Source organism: Anastrepha ludens, chromosome 5 (assembly GCF_028408465.1).
Source record: "Anastrepha ludens isolate Willacy chromosome 5, idAnaLude1.1, whole genome shotgun sequence".
Classification (NCBI taxonomy): Eukaryota; Metazoa; Arthropoda; class Insecta; order Diptera; family Tephritidae; genus Anastrepha; species Anastrepha ludens.
In genome coordinates, this window is record NC_071501.1 from 19263189 (window position 1) to 19283352 (window position 20164).

The 20164-nt window shown below is 39.2% G+C and overlaps 1 protein-coding gene across 2 annotated transcripts in view; it reads right to left on the minus strand.

Annotated features, from left to right (window-relative positions):
- LOC128863470 (prolyl endopeptidase FAP) overlaps nt 1-20164 on the minus strand; it is a 200809-nt gene that overhangs the window by 33347 nt on the left and 147298 nt on the right. For both annotated transcript variants that reach the window (XR_008454605.1, XM_054102636.1), the window contains exons 5-8: nt 19125-19219; nt 12914-13041; nt 6246-6496; nt 5755-5923 (exon numbers count right to left, since the gene is read on the minus strand). Coding sequence is in view for 1 of the 2 variants with exons in the window: in XM_054102636.1 (XP_053958611.1) it covers nt 5755-5923; nt 6246-6496; nt 12914-13041; nt 19125-19219 (643 nt within the window). In the remaining variant the exon portion in view is untranslated. The remainder of the gene's footprint in view (nt 1-5754; nt 5924-6245; nt 6497-12913; nt 13042-19124; nt 19220-20164) is intronic.

Sequence of the window (20164 nt, forward strand, 5' to 3'; positions counted from 1 at the left end):
GTGAAAATAATGAAGAAATTCGCTATATTTTGACATTTTTGTATAAAAAAGGGAAGAATGCCACGGAAGCCACCAATGAAATTTGTGAAGTTTACGAAGACGATGCTGTATCAGTTCGTGTAGCACAACAATGGTTCGCCCGCTTCCGTTCTGGAAATTTCGATGTGAAAGATGCACCTCGCTTCGGTCGATCTATTGTTGAAAAAGTCGATGGAATTATAGAAAAGATTGACCAGGACCGTCACATAAGCTGCCATGACATCGCCAAGGCACTAACCATTCATCATCAAATGGTTTTAAACCATTTAAAAAAGGATGGTTACAAAAAGAAGCTCGATGTTTGGGTACCACATGAATTGTCTGTGAAAAATTTAATGGACCGAATTATTGTAACATCTGCAATTCTTTGCTGACACGAAATGAAATCGACCGATTTCTGAAGCGAATGGTAACAGGAGACGAAAAGTGGACCAAATACGACAGTAATGTGCGAAAAAGATCATGGTGCAAGGGTGGTGAAGCTCAACAAATGGTCGCAAAGCCAGGATCGACGCCTCGAAAGGTTATGCTGTGTGTTTGGTGGGATTGGAAAGGAATCATCCACTATGAGCTGCTCCAGCCAGCTCGAGCGATTGATTCTACACTTTACTCTCAACAACTGATGAGATTGAAGCAAGCAATCGAAAAAAAACGGCCAGAACTGATCAGCAGCAAGGGCGTCGTCTTCCGTCAGGACAACGCTAGGCCACACACATCTTTGATGACTCGGCAAAAACTGGGGAGCTTGGCTGGGAAGTTTTGATGCATCCACCATTTGTTTCGGTCAATGCAGAACTCCCTTAATGGAGTAAAGTTGGCTTCAAGAGAAGCCTGTAAAAATTACTTGTCGCAGTTTTTCGCCGAGAAATCAAAAAAGTTTTACACTGATGGAATAATGTTTCTAGAAGAAAAATGGCAAAAGGTGATCGACCAAAATGGTACATATTTTTTTTAATAAAATTCATTATAAATATAAAAAAAAATGAGTTGAAGTTTGATTAGAAATAGGAAAATATTTTTTCAACTACCAATATTTACAATGCGCAATATTTTCACTGAAATGTATAGTCAGCACCGTAAGCTATAATGGCTTCACCTCTCCGATTCATACTGATGCTGATTTCTGTGCGAGTTATGGAGTTAAACGGTTCCAAATCAGCCGAATTTGCTTTGATAACTGTTTAGTCCTGCATATTTGTTTTCCCTTGAATTTTTGCTTAACTCCCAAACTTCCCAAACATTTTCAATAGAGTTGGCATTAGGCGAATGTGAGAGCCACTCTAACATTTCAATCCCATTTTGCTGTTTTCACTGTGCACATCTTCGGCTTCGATACTTGCGTTTGCTGTCTTTATGTAAACTCCCAGCTTGGCTAGTTCTTCCAAATATCTTCGCAGTTGATGGCAATGAGGCGTTTTAGTAAATTTTATTCATCACAACTCCATTAAAATTGGCGGTAAATACAAATAAACGGCCAAATCCTTTTACTGAGAAGCCGCCTCAAATATGAACCCTAAGTGGATGCCTAACAATTCATTGAAGTTGTCGTTTATCAACAGTACATCAGTACCGACGTCTGCAACTATTTGCCCAAAAGGAAGATTTATCCGTGAATATTACGTTTGCCCAAGTCTGTTCTGAATTTATCTTATCCCAAGGCAGTCTTTCTTCAATGCGTGATAAAGAGAGTAACGGTTTTTTCTGTTTCAGCTTGACACAACTATAAGTTCGGCATTGTCACAAAGTAATCAGTGATCTTCTGATCCTGCCTTGGAGAGTGCTGAGATACTTTCCGACTCCAATGAAGTTTGGTAGTATTTTACAGGCAGGAATGTTTGAAGATTGCTTCCTTCTTTGCCACCCCTTGGAGCATAATAAGTCGTTTCAGCTTCTAGATGAGTGGATTGCAATTTTTTTTAGACAATCGGGTTAACAGAATCTTGCAATAGGAAATCGAGACTTGTTAAGCAATTGAGAACTTATTCAATTAGTGATTGTAAGTAGTACAATTATTATTTGCGTCCATTTCAAAGGTCGTCGAAATACTATAGTTTCGAGTTCGCTGATAACCTAGCCGTAGAGCATTTTTTGATTACCCCACTCGATTGCAGCAGTCATAGAATTAACACAAAAGAGCATTTAATTCCTCGATCTAGTAATCGGGTTTTCGTAGGGGACGGGGTGCGGTATCGGGCTGCGGAGTTGCTAAACTCTTATGACCTCGCTATTATCTTAAAAGAAAATCTAAAGGGTGATTACATTAGAGGTACTTTTTTCAGTAGGAGTTTTTTCACAGATCTCGCGTGACTAAATACATAATTTTTTTCAGTATTCATTGACATTTCATCATAGAAAGGCTTACGCGCCAACAACGTTTACAAACCACACAATTGTACAATATTACGAAAATCTACTACTGTGGGCAAAAAGTAAGGTGAATTTAGTTGTCAAACTTCGCGGGACTAAAATTTCGCTCTAGTTATTTTTTTCATGAGTTGGCAGCACTGTTAATAACATCTGGGCCAACTTTCATGTGAATGTCATTGTCAGTAATATATTTACGCTTGTGTTTATCAAACGACCAAGAGTACATTTTGCGATTTTAACAATGTATGATTTGATTGAGCAGAGAAGTGCCAACAAATTTTGTTTTGTTTGTTTGTTGCAGAAGGCATTTGGTGATTGGACCATGTCGCAGAAAAATGTTTATAAGTGGTACAAAGACTTCAAAGAGGGTCGAGAACGTGATGATGACTTGGAGCGCTCCGGACGAACATCGACGTTAACAGATGACCAACACGTCAATAAAGTGAAGGAGTTAGTGCTCAAAAATCGTCGGTTGACTGTTAAAGACCTTACTGATATGATCGGAATATTAGAAGGATCTGTGAAAACCATTTTGAAAGACCATTTGGGCCTACGAAAAGTCAAATCTCGTTTGGTACCGAAAACTCTCAATTTCTTGGAAAAAAGTCGTCGCGTTGATGTGTGTGAAACAATGCTTTCAGACTATCAGGACAAGCTCAAATGCATCATTACGGGAGATGAGACTTGGATTTATGCTTACGACCCTGAAACAACCGACCAATCAAGCGAATATCGTGCTAAAGGCGAGGCCAGACCGAAAAGAGCACGTCAAAGTCGTTCAAAAATAAAGGTCATGATGACAGTTTTTTTCGATTTTCATGGTGTGGTGCACTATGAGTTCCTTCCACCTGGCCAAACTGTTAATAAGGAATATTATTTGGGCATTATGCGTCGTTTACGTGAAGCAATTCGTCTGAAAAGACCAGAATTATGGGCCAACAACTCTCGTCTCACACTGCACTCGTTCTTCGTGACCATTTCGCCAAAAATTCCACGCATATCGTTCCGCAACCACCGTATTCGCCTGATTTGGCTCCGTGTGACTTCTGGATATTCCCAAAACTGAAGAGACCACTCCAGGGAACGCGTTTCGAGTCGTAGAGCGTTTTTTGAGGAGATAAAAGCTGAATCGAAGAAGGTGCTGATGGCTATACCGAAAATGGACTATTTGGCATGTTTCGGGGATTGGAAAAATCGTTGGCATAAGTGTATTCCATTGAGAGGGGATTATTTTGAAGGGGATGAAATTGATTTACAAGAATAAATAAAGATTTTTCATTTTACAACCAAATTCCCCTTACTTTTTGCCCACAGTTGTACGCTCTGTGAAAAGTGTACATTGCCCGCTCAAGCTAACTTATGGTGTACTGCGATGCAGGCCATTTTTGGCTTAACGGTTACGTCAATAAGCAAAATTGCCGTATTTGTGCTGAAGAGCAAGCCGAAGCCATTCAAGAACATCCATTTCGATTGAAAACAACCGTTTCGTGTGGCCTATGAGCTGGAGGAATCATCGGCGCATATTTCTTCAAAGACGAGGCTGGCGCTAATGTAAAAGTGAATGGTGAACACTATTGCGTTATGATAAATAACTTTTTGATGCCGGAAATTGAAGTTCTGAATCTCCAAAACATTTGGTTCCAACAAATCGGCGCTACTTGCCATACACCCGGACAGCCCGTGAAACAATGGATTTACTGGGTCGTCGTTTCGGTGAGCAGTTTATCTCTCATCTCTCAGCTTTGTGGATAAACCAGCCTCGATTGAGGCATTAATAAAGTTATTCCCGAGATACCGACCGAAGTCCTCCAGCTAGGCATTCAAAATCAGTGTTTACGGTTGACCGAATTCCGGCACAGTTGCGGACAACATTACAAAGGGATTATCTTTAAAAATAAATATCATAAATGGTTCTACACAGAAATAACAAAGGTAGCCCAACCAATTTGAATTTTCGTTGTTTTTTTGTTAATTTAAAATCTGGTGCCTCTCAATTTCTCACCCTTTACTTAAGCAGCGAAGATCAGGTCTACCGAAGCGATTTGTGGTCGTATCAAAAGGCTGGCTAAAGTTTGCAATGGTTACTGGGAAAACGTTCGACGTAGATGAAAAGGCACGCAAGCCAGTTGAGCACTTTCTTTGCGGATACTCAGTTTTATTAAGGAAATGGAGGACTACTATGGGAGTATCGCAGTGCGTTTTTTTGTAGGATTTGTCTGATCAAAGTTTCCATAATATGCACAATTTTAACAACTCACTAATTTTTTAGCGATGCCAGTAGCCGAATGCGTAAAATTTTTTTCTTAGAGCGGTCGCCTCTCGGCAGGCAATGATAAACTTTTGAACGGATTTCTGTCATGGAAAAGTTTCTCTTCCATTTGAAGGAGAAAGACTGTGACTTTATCAAAATTTTCTTCAACATAAAAAATGCCTCAACAGAATCGACGAAACCAAAATTGCACGTTATTAGCTGTTACAGTATCAGCACCATAAACACCATTCACAATTTCAGCGGCCTGACATGCATTTTCGCGTTTATCAAAGAAAAACTGCGAAATGACTTTGTTGACTTCCATTGTTGACACCCTGTAACTCGTAACTGAATATATACATATACTCGTATAATTGGCACGCACACCCTTTTTGGGTGTTTGGCCGAGCTCCTCCTCGTATTTGTGGTGTACGCCTTAATGTTGTTCCACAAATACACTCGGAGGTTTGCCATTGCCTGCCGAGGGGCGACCGCTATTAGAAAAATGTTTTTCTTAATTTTGGTTTTCACCGAGATTCGAACCGACGTTCTCTCTGTGAATTCCGAATGGTAGTCGCGCACCAACCCATTCGGCTACGGCGGCCGCCAATTGAATAGAACAAACAAAAAACAGCAAACCATGTTTTTAGTGTGAAATGTCATCTTGACAATGAACATAAGCTTTAAATTGTCTGATCGATACGATCACTATCCTGATAATAGTGAATTTCTTATTCACTTATTTGGTATTTGGGCGTTGAGGCTTTTCGCCGTCATCTCAATTCAACCTAATCAAATCATCATGGTTTTCATCACTGACTTTCTTTCGACCAGTGCTCTAATAAATGTAATTCTATTTTCTGAGTTTCAAATTGATGCTTTTTTTCTTAGAATTATTGGTGTTCATAAGTTCTACAGCTCAAAGAAAATTCGATTTCTCCTTTCATTATGAAACCACTACCTCTTCGAAGTCCTCAATGCATTCGGCTCTTAATTCCATTTCCATTTTCTATGGCTTTTACTTCCCTTTCAACCTGGCCTCTTCCTTCTATGAAATGTGAAATTCAATGCTGCAATCTTGTTACATTTCTACTCACCTTAATGATCTGATTTCCGGATACAGATACGCATTCGGGTTGCCACCACTTGTCGTGCCATACCAAGCGAAATGTTGCTCCTGCACCAGCGAGTCATTGAACGCGCCGTAAAGCATTAAATGTCCATTCTTCGAGAGCCAAATTGCATTATTCGAGTGCAGGATTTCCTCTACAAAGTCAGCAAAGTTCCAAAGTGGAGGATAGTGGCGATGTCATGCCACATATTTGAAATTCCAATTACGATTTATAAGCGAGTTCATACATTCGGTACATATGCGATTTGAATGCCAAACAGCCAGCCAGCCAATGGTAAATGGGCAGCAGGTGTGCATAGTGAGAATAGAATGAAAATGAAGAACGAAAATTCGATTTTGGATTTAAATCAATTTAATCGAATGCGCAATCAATGAATGAATGAATTGAAATGAGCCAACGAACGAAGGTATTTAGTTGGAAACTCAACTGACCAAACAAAATCATCTTATACTCACCTTCATAGAGCCAATCTGGTATGCCATTATAGACGATGCCGGGCACAGCGTCGCGTGTTATACGGTACACATGATGGGTGGAGCGCGGCCCCTGGCAGTAGTAGATGTCATAGTTGTAGACCAGCACTAGCGCATTTCCGGCAGAGGAGGTTGCATTGTCATTGCCAGCTGCTTGGGTGGATACGAACCGAGCGTAGTGTAGATATGGCCACTCATCGCTATGTGCATCGATTTTCAATTTGATGCTTTCACTAAAGATAGAAAACGAGAGATAGAGAAATGGGGGAAAAAATTGAAATGAGAGAGAACACAAAAAAAAAAAAAACAGCTGAAGGTATTGTTTGGCAGTCAACAGTTTGTATTTTCGTTATTGTAAGTCTGCAACCATACACATCTGTATGTATGTATGTATGTGTGTGTGTTGCAATAAATGGATGGCAAAAACGAATGTACGGAAATAGACAAGCAAAGGAAATGACAGTAGCCGGACCGTTGCATTCAGCTGCTGTGCTCCACTTTCCGGGTGAATAGTAGAAGTGAATTGCAATTGAATAAAATTCAAGAGATAAACCTTAGGCTAAATTCACTATTCATGCTGGGTATATTTGGATAAGTACAGTTTGAATGAGGTATATGTGCGGATGCATGTCTGTGCGCATATATGCGGGTATGAGTTTTTATAAATAGAACTGCCGCAGTAGTTGACTCTACGAGGGTCGTTTGAATAAAGCTTTAGATGGCACTAGTCAGAGAGATGGCACTACTGGCGCGTATCGAAGTTACGTTGAGTTAGCAGTATCTCTTGGCAGAACACACACCAAATTTCAGCCAGATCGGTATACTTCTTTGTCTTTGGTTCACACCTCAGCAATTATGGTCGCAAAATTAATGGAAATAAGGCTCCAAATCGTGTGACATCCCCCTATGCTTCAGATTTTGCTCGCTTGGATTTCTCGGACTACTATTTGTTCCTGAATCTGAAGAAATGGCTGGCGGAAAAAAGATTTCATTCAAACGAGGAGGTGATTGCAGAAACGAATGATTATTTTTCAGACTTCAACAAATCCTATTATTCGGAACGGATCAACAAACTTTCAACTATTAGTCCACAGATGTCGCTAGGAGTATTTTTAAACCTTCCCAAATGTCTTGTTTTTTTCGTCTGTCATCTGTTAACAATATTCAGTTCATTGTTTGTTACGTTTCATACAACAATGCATTTTTGTCGCTCTTAAAAATGTCGAATTTCGTGCCTTCAAACTACGATTTGCAGACATCGTGAAACCACTTGTGAAATGCTGTTATCCCGGTTCAAAAGGAAGTCTTTTTTGCATCTAATCGTTACAGGTGATGACAAATGGGTGCATTTCTCCAATCCCAAGCGTAAACAACCCTATGGTCCGCCCGGGCACAAGCCAAAAACAAGGGCCAAACCAAATTGCTTCGGCCGCCAGGCAATGATGTGTGTTTCCTGGGATCAGCGTGGTATGATTTGGTACGAGGTATAAAAACCAGGTGAAACAGTTGGCGGCACACGCTACCAACGACAATTGATCGATTTGAATAACGCTATACACCGAAAACGCCCAGAATGTGCAGATCGGCGTCACAAAGTAATTTTTCTTGATGACAATGCACCACCACATCGATCAAGAGCGACCCGGGAGTTGATGGAGACGTACGATTGGGAACCGCGGCTTACTCACCAGACTTGGCGCCTTCCAATTATCATTTGTTTACAGCGATGGGCCACGCGCTTTTCGAGCAACGCTTCAATTTTCACGAAGAAGCCAAAAAATGGCTCGATGATTGGTTTGCGGCCAAAGACGGCCAATTTTTTTGGCTCGGCATCCACAAATTGCCCGAGAGATGGGGAAAATGTGTCGCTAGCGATGGCTATTATTTTGAAGATTAAATTTGTAATCATTTTTTGTTAATAAACGTTTGAAATTGAAAAAAGTCGCATTTCATAGGTATATACCGTAGAATAGCGCTACGACCTGCTGAAGTGTGGGCTGATGCGTTGTTGTGATGGAAAAGGAAACTTCCTCGACTCAAACGAATGTCAAACACCAAGAAATATACCGATTTGGTTGAAACTTGGTCTCTACACGACCCTAACTAATAATCGTCTAGGTACTGTGGTCTACTCTTCATGCTAAACGAGCATAATTCGTACTGAAGTAAAATATATATAGTCTTAATACACTGACTTCAATAATACCGGGGTGCCATTGCCCTGCTCTTTCTAGAGGAAGCTTCACAATTCTAGGTAGAACATTTTTGAATGAGTTGGAAAACCTCCACGTTATGAATCTTCTACAGTTTTTGATCATAACACATTGATTTTATAAGAGATCGAGAAAACCTCTTCATGTGGCGTCAGACCAGGAGGCCGGGTTTAACGCATAGTGGAAAAACATAGCAACTTAACCTTAGGTGGATAAGCTACAGCCTCTCAGGGATAAAAAAAATGCCGCAAAAATTTATAGAAAGTATTCAAATAAATAAAAAAAAAATCAGCCATATGTACAAGATATTCATAAAGGCTATGATTACAATTTCAATATATTCCAAGTTGGACAAATATCATTTCGTGAAAAAGACTTCAGGATTTTAGTCCAATTGAGTCCTTTTATTATTAGGGTTAATCCAATGGTTCATATTCCCTTTAATGGAATAATATTTTTGCACCCTTTTTCGAATAAGAAACGTGAATTTTTCATATATCAAAATTATTCCAGTTTCATATAAACAGGGTGGCGCAAAATTAATCACCTTATCGGAAAATTTATTATTTTTGCAAATATTCTTGGTGTTAAACCAATGATTATTAATGTGAAAAATATATTTTCGAATATTTCCGAATAATAGACGTGAGTTTATGCGCATCAAAATTATACAAGTTTGATATATTCAAAGGTGGTGAAAAATTAATCACCCTATAGGAAGATTAAGGTGGAAGGAAGGCGGCCGCCGTAGCCGAATAGGTTGGTGCGCGACTACCATTCGGAATTCTTAGAGAGAACGTTGGTTCGAATCTCGGTGACACTCCAAAATTAAGAAAAACATTTTTCTAATAGCGGTCGCCCCTCGGCAGTCAATGGCAAACCTCCGATTGTATTTCTGCCATAAAAAAGCTCCTCATAAAAATATCTGCCGTTCGGAGTCGGCTTGAAACTGTAGGTCCCTAGATTTGTGGAACAACATCAAGACGCACACCACAAATAGAAGGAGGAGCTCGGCCAAACACCCAAAACGGGTGCACCCGCCAATTATATATATAATATATAGGAAGATTTATTATATTATATAACAAATGGCGTCGCACGTCAGTTATGTTTGCCACTTGTTAACTAGACAGCTGTACTATAAAAATAGACATGCAATGCAGTGTGTAGAGATCAAAATAAAGATTTCCATCACTCAAAATTAAGTTTTTTTATTGGTAAAAAAATTATAAAAAAAATATCCCGTGTCTAGCCACCTCATCAAGCAAGCAGTTTCCCTCCATGCCGCTGTGACTGGGAACCCAGGTGAGCCTAACATCAAAGTAGACCCATGCAGTCGGGAGAGAAGTCAGGCATTCCCCGATAAATTTCAAACGCACAAGCAACGAGCGCAAAGCTCTAGTTGCCGTTTGGCTGTCGCAGTAGATATTTAAATTCCTTTACAGCAAACTGCAGAAGTAAGCAACCAGTCCACTGATTCCTTAATTGCGATTCCTTAGTCCGCTTTGAAACCACTATCGTGATCCAGAAGCCTGAATTTGAGCTTGATGGGGAGCTCTTCGCAGAATACTCCCCCACTAACACTTTCGTCCAGCTTCGAGCCATCCGTAAACATGTTTGCCATGCACTGTCTCCAAATTTTGCACCCCTTCCACTTTTCCATTGAGAGAACATGAAAGGGAAAAGTACCGCTCAGACCCAGCGAGGGTGTACATTGATCAAGCACCATGAGGATGAACTCGAAGTTTCTAAGATTATAAGAATGACCGTAGCTTAAGTTTTGCATATAGTCCGATCACTTCAATCTGATGGCGGCGCGTGTAGCTATAGTTTTCCCTGCGATGCCCACATGAAGAAAACGGGGGTTTACTTCCTTGTACGGTGTGACATTATTGATCACAGACTATTCTGGTAAAATCATTGATATTTTTGTAAAAAGTGCCTACTGCAAATAGTGTGAAACCTGGGTGAAGAAGCTCGATACCGAAGAATGCTATACAGAACATAAAAATACGTGCACTGCAAATCATTCTGGTCTTTCTGGAAAAATGGAAGTAGATTTAGTCGTCGAAATGTTCCAACGTTCATCGGAAAAAGTTGGAGTCATGTACAAAAATTACATCGGAGACGGTGACTCCAAAACGTACTCGGGGAATTTTAAATGCGGCACCTTACGGTGATCAAGAAGTAGGGAAAAAATAATGTATTGGACACGTACAGAAAGGGATGGGCGCGGTACTCCGAGATTGCGTAAAAAAAATGTTGAAACAGTTGAAAACAAAAAAGAAAGAAAATTTCAAAAAAAAACTCTCGGTGGAAAAAGCAAACTTACTGGAAAGATGACAGTTTATTATGGCGTAGCAATAAGGAGAAATTGTGATTCCGTTGAGAAAATGTATAATGCTATCTGGGACACATATTATCATTATTGTTCAACTGACGAAAAACCTCAACACGATAAGTGCCCGGGCGGACCAGACTCATGGTGCAGCTGGTAGAGGGCAGTAACTGCCAATGAATTATCCACTTTTGAGCAGATTAAGAGCCATTTCCAGAAGATGTTGCTGAGATCATACTTCCGATTTATACAGATCTCGGCAGTGAGAGTTTATTAGAATGATGTGCAGGTGACTGTAACCAAACAAACAAATGATTTGGAAAATCTCTCCCAAAATTGTTACGGCCGGTTCGAAAACTGTGGAAATCGCTGCATACATAGCTGCCGGCATATTTAATGAAGGAATGGCATCACCATTGTATTATATGAAAGCAATAGGAATTACGCTTGGGCCCAATGCGCATTCATATGCCGAAAAAGAAGACGAGCAGCACGTGAGAGCACCCGAGATGGAAGAATGACCCGCAGATAAAATCAGCTCGAGTTATTAGAGCTGCCGAGGCGGCGGAGGGTGTATTATATGGTCTTGGAATAGAGAACTCCATGCAAGTTAAAAAAAAAATTGTATCCTATGTAAAGTGATTTTCAAACTTTAAATGCGTTTTTCTCAAAATGGTGTTTTCAAAGGCAGTGGCCAACATTACAAGAAAGCGGCTAAACCGAAACTTCTTAGGTGTCGATGAGCGAGAGAAAATGGAGAGTAAAATTTCAAGGTCATGCAAAGTTTTGGGCATTTTCGTTACGCGAGAGAGAAAAAAGATATAACGTAGCGGAAAAGGAGAGAAAGAGCTATACCTTATATATATCTTAGATACACTTTAGGCTATTTTTCCTGAGCTTTTCCTTGTGGTTGCTAATTTCTAGTGAGAAATAACACTGCTTACTTTTTGGCGCTTGCTTGTTGGTGCAAACTTGTAGGAAATATATTTTTGGTGCCTACTTTTTGGCGTTATATTTCCTTGGCGCCTACTGTTTCGGGCGTTTTTGTTCCCAATTTTTTTGGCGTTTTTTTTTTGGTGCCTACTTTTTGGCGCTTATTTCCGTTTGCTTGTGCGTACTATGAAGTGTTAACCATTTCGGCGTCGGATTTATTGGTATTGCCTTGCGGTAATTTGTGCCGTTGCCGCGGTCCTGGAATCGCTGCGTTTGTTCGGGTGATAAACGCTCGGAGTAGTGCGCGTTGTTGCGACGGTTTGTGTCCGGCATTTACCTGCACCGGTCGACCCTTCTCCGTTTTTTGAAAATTTTGTCTATTTGTATTCTCTGCAAATGTTGTGAATTTATTTAGATACATATTCTTTCTCTCTCTCTCTCTCTCATTCTCTCTCGGGTCTCTCCCTCTTTCTTTGTCTGCCTTGATAAACAATTGAAGGCCGAAATTTTGGGCAAAAATCAGTTCTTTTGTTTTTGAGAAAGCACCATTTTGTCAAAAAAAATTTATTTTGCTTATTACTTCAATTAATTACTAGATTGTTTAATTTGAGAGGATCCAGTTGAGAGATATAGTGGTCACCGCAAAACGTCGTTTTTGAGAGCAGCTCCCGGAGATCAGCTGTAGCTCCTTTGCTTATAAATATTTTTACTAATACTAAGTCTTAAAGTGCAGTTAAAAGATAACTTAATATGTGCACAAATTTTTAGATTATTAAATGAATAAGTTTTCTCCGAAATAATTCTGGCAAATTCGCGTTTTTGGCGTCTAACTGTATATAGCCTCTTAAGAGCGAGATTCCAATAGGGGCAGACCTTTGGACCCTCTCCAGCTTCCTAACTAATGCAGTCCTTTCCAGCGAGTTTCACCAAATAAGCACTCCATGAAAGAATGTAAATTTTTATATATTTTATTTTAAAGAAACATCTAAGCGCGTCTTTTGAAAGGCCTTTATCTTTAACTAAGTTCGTAGTGTTGTGTCGGTTATTATTTTGTTCTCGTTTTAGTTTTTTTTTAATAATTGGTTGCACATACTTACTTTCTTTCATACCCACGTATGCCAGTACAATGAGTAAACTTTCACTACGTACTTTTATTAGTCACTCACCTCGTTTGTATATCGAATATTGTGTATTGAGCTAGAAATGAATGCCGGAAGAGTTTCACGACATTCTGCGCCAGTAGGATATAGCGTTTGTCAGCCGAGAGGGTAAATGTATAGGGTGAAAGTGTTTTCTGAAAGTAGAAAGAAAATTCGAAAAATTAACGATGTAATTCAGTGCGCATCCGTGAATACATCCATATGACAATTTGTGTATGCGCCTGTTATCGAAACCCCCATAACACTAACAACAACTCAACCACCAACCAAATTTCCAAGGTTAAACATACCATAAATAGCTACATAAGCCAATGAACTAAAGGTAGAGTTCTAAGGATTATTATTAAAATATGGAATAAGCTATTTTGTAATTAATAAATTTTGTAATTGTAAAGTTTCATTTTAAATATTTTTGTTAATAAAAATCAGTTGTAATTCAGTGGTGAAAGAACGATGTATCTTGTTGTTTTTCTATCTTTCGAGAGTTAGAATCATAACTGGCGCAGTCGGCTTAGGTCTGGTGGACGATTTCAAATTCCAGTAAAAGCGCTTCCTGAAGGACTGTGAAGGAATATCACTGAAAAAAATACCAGTCTAACGGTTAGACGCGATAGAAGTGAAACCTTCCGTAAAACAAACTGAGAGAGAATGAGACGAAAGCAGCATTAGGAGCGGGATAATTATAGGTTCATTATAATACTGCTATAAAGTTCATATTTTATTTTCTTCATTTTATTATTATTCATCCTCAATCCATTGCTCAATCTGGTTTCGCATGCACATATTTCTCCCACTTTAGAGAGCTGAACAGACAGTGATTCTAGTTGCTGTGCATTCAGATCTATCTGTGGAGTTACAATAGAAGCTCCGTCATCTTGATTGTGGTATATTGCAACACCGCCTGCAATTGCGGTAAATATTTAAAAATGAAAATATTTACGAATATAAAAATACGGACGCAATACAGCGGTTGCTATTATAAGCGTCGTAACGCGTATATTACACAGACGTACTAACATACACACAAACATACATACGTATGACGCTTGAACTAAACACCAAAGCAAGTAATAGGCAGTGTAGTATACATACTACAATACTCACTATACTAGCGATTTCGATTCTAAAGAAGTTTTCACTTAAAAAAGTGCAAAAAATAAAACAAACTTCAAGGGAATATCGAATACCGGAGGAATCTGGAGAGAAAATCGGAGAGTTTCAACTCTTTACCACCAGGAACAACATGCTTAGAACCATACTCCTGATTTGGATACCACTAGCATTTCTTCAAACGTTAGATAGGTATAACAAAAATAAGCAAACATCAGAAAGTATTTAGATTCCGATTAGAACCCGCAAGGATAATCACTAATCACAATAACCTCATACATATTGGTAACCTTGACGAATACATTAAAACTGTCTATAAAACACACGACATTGTCTCAGTCTTCGAGAACACCCACAGAACTACAAATTTCATAAAAGTTACTAGGTTAAAACTCAAGGAGCTAGAAAATAAAGTACAGACACTTACACCACATAAACGATATAAACGTGGAATCATCAACGGACTAGGCACAGCCGTGAAATTAATCACGGGGAATATGAACGCCAATAACGCACTTTCCATAAATAAACAAATTCAAGATATTAAAACTAATACAACGCATATCGAGACTATACTGAATAACTAGAACCAAATAAATTCAATCATGCAGGAAAGACTGCAAAACGTCACTATTCATATAAACAAGGAGCAGGATAAAATATGTAGAAACATACATTAACAAAATAGCAAACAATGCCTTGAAAGAAGATGACCAACTTTTTGTACTTCAGTATATCAGCCAAATTATGGTAATTATAATATAGACCTTTTAAACAATCACCTAGAACGCATTGCGGAATCAATTGTCCTAGCAAAACTAAGTGTTTTATGTTTCTTTTTAAAAATTCCTATTGTTCCGTTAAGGTGCACAGTGTCGTGTTTTACGTTTCTGTTGTTACAACAAACCAAGTTATGGCAAAAATTAATAGTTTTTCTCTGTAATGCTATTTTTAATTAATTTCCTTTTTATTTCTCACATTTGATGATTTTCATTTTAATGCGTTTTTAAACGATTTGTGGCTCATAAATTCACTATTTTTCATTCACTTTGTTCGCTCTTTTTTATTGGTTGCAGTTTGTGGGAATCTGATTGCAGGTGGGCAGGTGATGGTTGAGTAAATGGAAATGCATTAGCAGCCGTGGATGCTGAATATTTATTGTTTAATTATGCAACATTTTGTTTGAAAAATTATTCATACATCAGCTGTGAAGTGCAATACAAATATTAAGTTGAATAATAAATTTGTTCTAAGTGGCAATTTAATTGTTTTGGGCTTGCAGTTAATGTGAATTCGGGCCATTAAGCGAGCAAGAGGGCGAGAGAGAGAGAGAGAGTGGCTGAGGATTCAGTGAATTTGATTTTAATGGCTAAATATATGTATGCACCCACATATATATTATTTTAAAAAATTTAAATAAACCGTTTCGAGAACGTAGGTTTTTTTACACAAAGTGATGAAGGTATTTTTTTAATTATTATTTTTTTTCATTTCAAGTAAATTCAAAATTTTACAAAACCTCGAATCATTCGATTTCAATCCCGTATTTCTTTTAAATTTCAATTTCTCATGTGTGATCAAGTAAAAATGAAAAAGGTTTATATTTATCACAGGCATCCTCACGGGGCAGTGTCCGCGGGGTATACATGCCGTGAGACTCAGAATTACTTCGAGTCTTTTTTGCGTCAGCTTTATAGAGGATGAGGTGGAGTCGTCTCAGCTGCCCCTTAGCTGCCCCGCTCTCGCGCGACTAAGATTTAAACATCTTGGCTCTCACTTCTTTTTTGCGCCTTTTAGCATAGGAGGTCTTGATATCAAAAATCTGATTAACTTCATTAGCAGTATAAAACGGCAAGCACAACCGCACATTAGTAAACGTTCATAGTCCACAAATTCTCAACCCCCCATCCCTCTCCTTTTCACCCTATCGTTTTCCTTCATCTCTTTTTCCCCCTTTGCAATGCTATCACAAAGGATGAATCAAACTTCTTTCTGGACAACCATTACAACCTAACCTAATCTATATCCCAGGCACTACAACGCAGAAATGGCCAAACGCAATAGGTGTCCAGAAAACATCAAACAAATTCACAAAATCAGTTTGAATTATCGAAAAGTAAAGTTGCGTGAGTTAGTTAACATCGCAAAGATATCAAAGGAGCGGCTTGGCTTTATATTGCATGAGCATTTAGCTATAAGTGGGTGCCGAGTTTCCTCACTGACGACCAAAAAAAAACAACGTATTGTGGATTATGTGCAGTTACAAAACTGCATGAACTGAACTTCGAATTGCCTCCACATCCATGGTATCCACCAGATTTGGTTCCCAGCTCTTTTTTTGTTTTTGTCGTGACAGATGAGATGTACAGCACTCAGACAACATTAAGCCCATTGTACTGCACTCGGATTCCCTTTTTAATTTTCTTTAAAACTAAACGACCCGAAAACATCTGAGTAGATCTTGTGGAGGCAAGGAACCAAGGTGGTCGCTTCTTAACACATGAGTGTCAAAGAATGCATCGAGCGAAGGCCAGGCAGACGCATGGAAAGTGGTTCGCCGTCTGATCCACGCATCCACATGATAGGCAGAGTACACTCTCTGAGATGTTTATCTTTTCCATGTGCTTAGCTCATCGAAAGTGGATCGGAATCGGCTGCTTACACTCCCCTCTGCTTAATGACAGGAGGATCTGCGACCTGCCAAGCGCGCTTGTGGGTCAAAGTTATCCGTTTGCTAACCGGGGCTTTGATGGTTGCAAAAAGGAGTGATGGTTGCCAAAGAAGTTGGCCACAGAGCCCATCCTAGCTAAAGAGTCAGAGATCTCGTTAGTCGCGTTAACCACGTGTCTCGGAACCCATGTTAGCATCTGGATATATGCCTACCGACATAGTTCAGCTTGGACTTACAGGGCTTAACTACCCTTGAAGTGGTTGGAGGGCTGTCTAAGGTCATAGCGAATCTTTGCTGCCGCTGCAGACACATATATTTAGATCTGCCCTCCATTTGCTTACCACAACAAAGTTCATCGCTTCTTGATAGTATACACCTCCGCTGGACTCCCCAGCGACTATTGGCTGTTCATAGACCTAAAAAATGCTCGCCGGTAAGAAATTTCTCTCGAATGAAGAGGTTATCGCTGACACTGGGGCTAGTGAGGATTTTCAAGCAAAAGATAGCAGAATAAGCAGATTATGGATTAGGCAGAGCACACTTAAATTCCAAGCTGATGCATGCACCTTATCCGCTCCTCGTCGCCATGTTTGAATAGCTTAGTCGGCAGTCCGTCGGCGCCCGCGGCGTTGTTGTTTTTTAGACTCGTTATTGGTATTCTCACCTCGTCATGGTCGGGTAGCGGAACGACAATTCCGTTATCAACGATTGGGGTATCGAGATCTTCACATTCTCTGTGACATGCGCAGTTATCACTGTTTAACAGGTTCGAGAAGTGTTTCCTCCATAATTTAAGATTGCTCTGTACGTCAGTCACCAGATCACCGTCTTTGTTCTTAAAGGAAAACGCCCCGCTCTTAAAACCTTTTGTAAGCCGCCCAAGTTTCTAGTAGAAAATTCGGGCGTTTTTCCTGTTGGCCAGCATCCAAAACCCGTCGCATTCATGTATTTCGCTCTCTCGTTTCCTCACTCTGATAATACGTCTCTCTCCCTTTTTCAGCCCCCGGTAGCAATCCCATATGGCTCGCGTTGCGCCCGATCGCAGCGTGACTCTATGGGCGCCATCCTTTCTTTCTGCGGTAGCATGACATTCCTCGTCATACCAACTGTATTTTCGGGCTCGCCGGAATTCGATTTCTTCTTCGCGGCGGTACGTAGAGAAAGAGAAATGTTGCTTCATTATTCGGGCGAATCTTCTGGCTGTCTTGCTGCTTGTGATTGCAGCTTTTCGATTTGGAACATTCTTTGCGTAGGTACAGGCGTGAGTGCAGTTTGTCTGCAACGAGGTAGTGATCCGAGTCGATACGCAACTATCAATGTAGGTAAATATCTACCGTAAAAAAACGATTGGACGCTCTTTTATATTCATCTAATACGGCGGCCGCCGTAGCCGAATGGGTTGGTTCATGACTACCATTCGGAATTCAGTGGTTTCGGCGAAACACCGAAATTAAGAAAAGCATTCTTTTAATGGTGGTCGCCCCTCGGCAAGCAATGGCAAACCTACGAGTGTATTTCTGCCAAGGAAAATCTCCTTATAAAAAATATTTGCCGTTCGAAGTCGGCTTGAAACTGTAGGTCACTCCATTTGTGGAACAACATTAAGACGCACACCACAAATAGGAGGAGGAGCTCGGCCAAATATCCAAAAAGGGTGTACGCGCCAATTATATGTACATATATAATATATTTTGTTTCGATGTATACATATATATATGTACTTTAAAAATATTATCGAAAACTAATTGTGAATGATGTAGATGAACCGAATTTAACTAGATTTTCGATGAAAAGTGAAGAAATTTTCTGAGTAAGTTAGTTTTATCTTTTGTATGTTTTTTTGTTTATTTTTTATTAACGATTCCTAGACATTGTATAGAAGAGTTGACCTGTAATCTCTAGTCTATATAAAAGGATACTAATAAGTAATTTTCATTTCATAATTTAACTTGTTTTTGTCGTGAAAAAGCTAGTCCCCAAGAGCCTCTGTGCGGAAATATTTCAAATAATTCGACTTAATGGTTACATAGAAAAGTATAGCTCTGCTAAAAATTGACCTACTAGGAAACGCTCGGGTCTAGATATTTCGAAAATTGTATTTATCTTAACTTAAACTTACAATGGAGGCCACTGAGTGATATTTATTAGGGGTTGACAAGGAGACTGGTAAGAAGTTTTGGCTGAATCATCGTAATAATCTTATGCATATACCTAAATGTATGTATGTTCAAATATAAAAACCTTACACTATTTCCAAATACCTACACCTTGTACTACTTAGTATATCCATATCCATTTATATACATATCTTAAAATAAATTACATGGCAATACTATTCAACGCCCTTTCTTTAATGCAAGGCAGTACATAGTTGAGATCATTTGAGTGGTTTTTAATAAAAAACATATATGTTTATGTATATGCTTGCATACTTACATACGTCACATTCGACATGAGTACCCGCTCCGTAAGAGTGGGTGCATTTAATAACACAATTCGTCCCCAATGATCCTGGTATAGAAATTCCTCGCCTATGATGGAATTTGTTGACAATGAAAAGGGAGAAAATGAAATATAGTAGTTTAATAACAAGTAATATTAAATAATAAAATAATATTAGTTTTTCTAAGCACATAGAGTGTAATAATTTATTATACAAGAATTATTTTGGTACGCATAGAGTACAAGCATAAAAGATCTCTTAAATTCGATGAAGTACTTAGACTACATTCTAATCTCCAATTGGTTACATATACCGATCCATGTATTTATTATTAATAATTTCTTTAGGTTCTTAGGGATCTGATTTTCTTTGCATAATCTGCGGAAATATAAATTTACAATAGGACAATTATTAGGTTATTAGAACCCACTTGGGCAAAGAATCAAAATTTATCCATTGTGATGGCATACAGAGGGAAAAGAACCAAACAGGGGAGAAACAGAAGAATGGGCTTTGGATTGAAGGATGACGTCCAACCTAATAACCTAATAACCTATGTACTGTGGAATTTGGCGTGGCATTCAAAGCACTGTGAGATCTTCTATTTATTTGTCTTCGATCCTGAAGGCATCTGCGTGGTTTTAAGCACCAATACTCTCTCTACGGGGCTCATGTATGCGTTAATAAAAATAGAAATAGAATAAAAAGAAGGTTTGGACTTCGATGCTATGATCTTCTGTGCCCTCTACTCGCCACAATACCTCATTCCAACCCAGTGCACTCAACAAACTTGATTGAGTTTGAATTTGAAAAGGTCGAGCCAAGGAGCACTAGGAGATTTGGTGGCTCCTAAAACACTCAGGCTAAAGAGCCCATTGTATTTAAAGCTCTGGAAAGGGGGTAGATAGTTAAGGACGGAAGGAGAAAAGTATCAGAGAAAGAGATAGAAAAGAATAGAGACAGAGATAGAGATAGTTAGTCCTGTGAGAATTTTCCAGATTCCTTGGCAAATCTGTAAATATCCTCCAGTTTT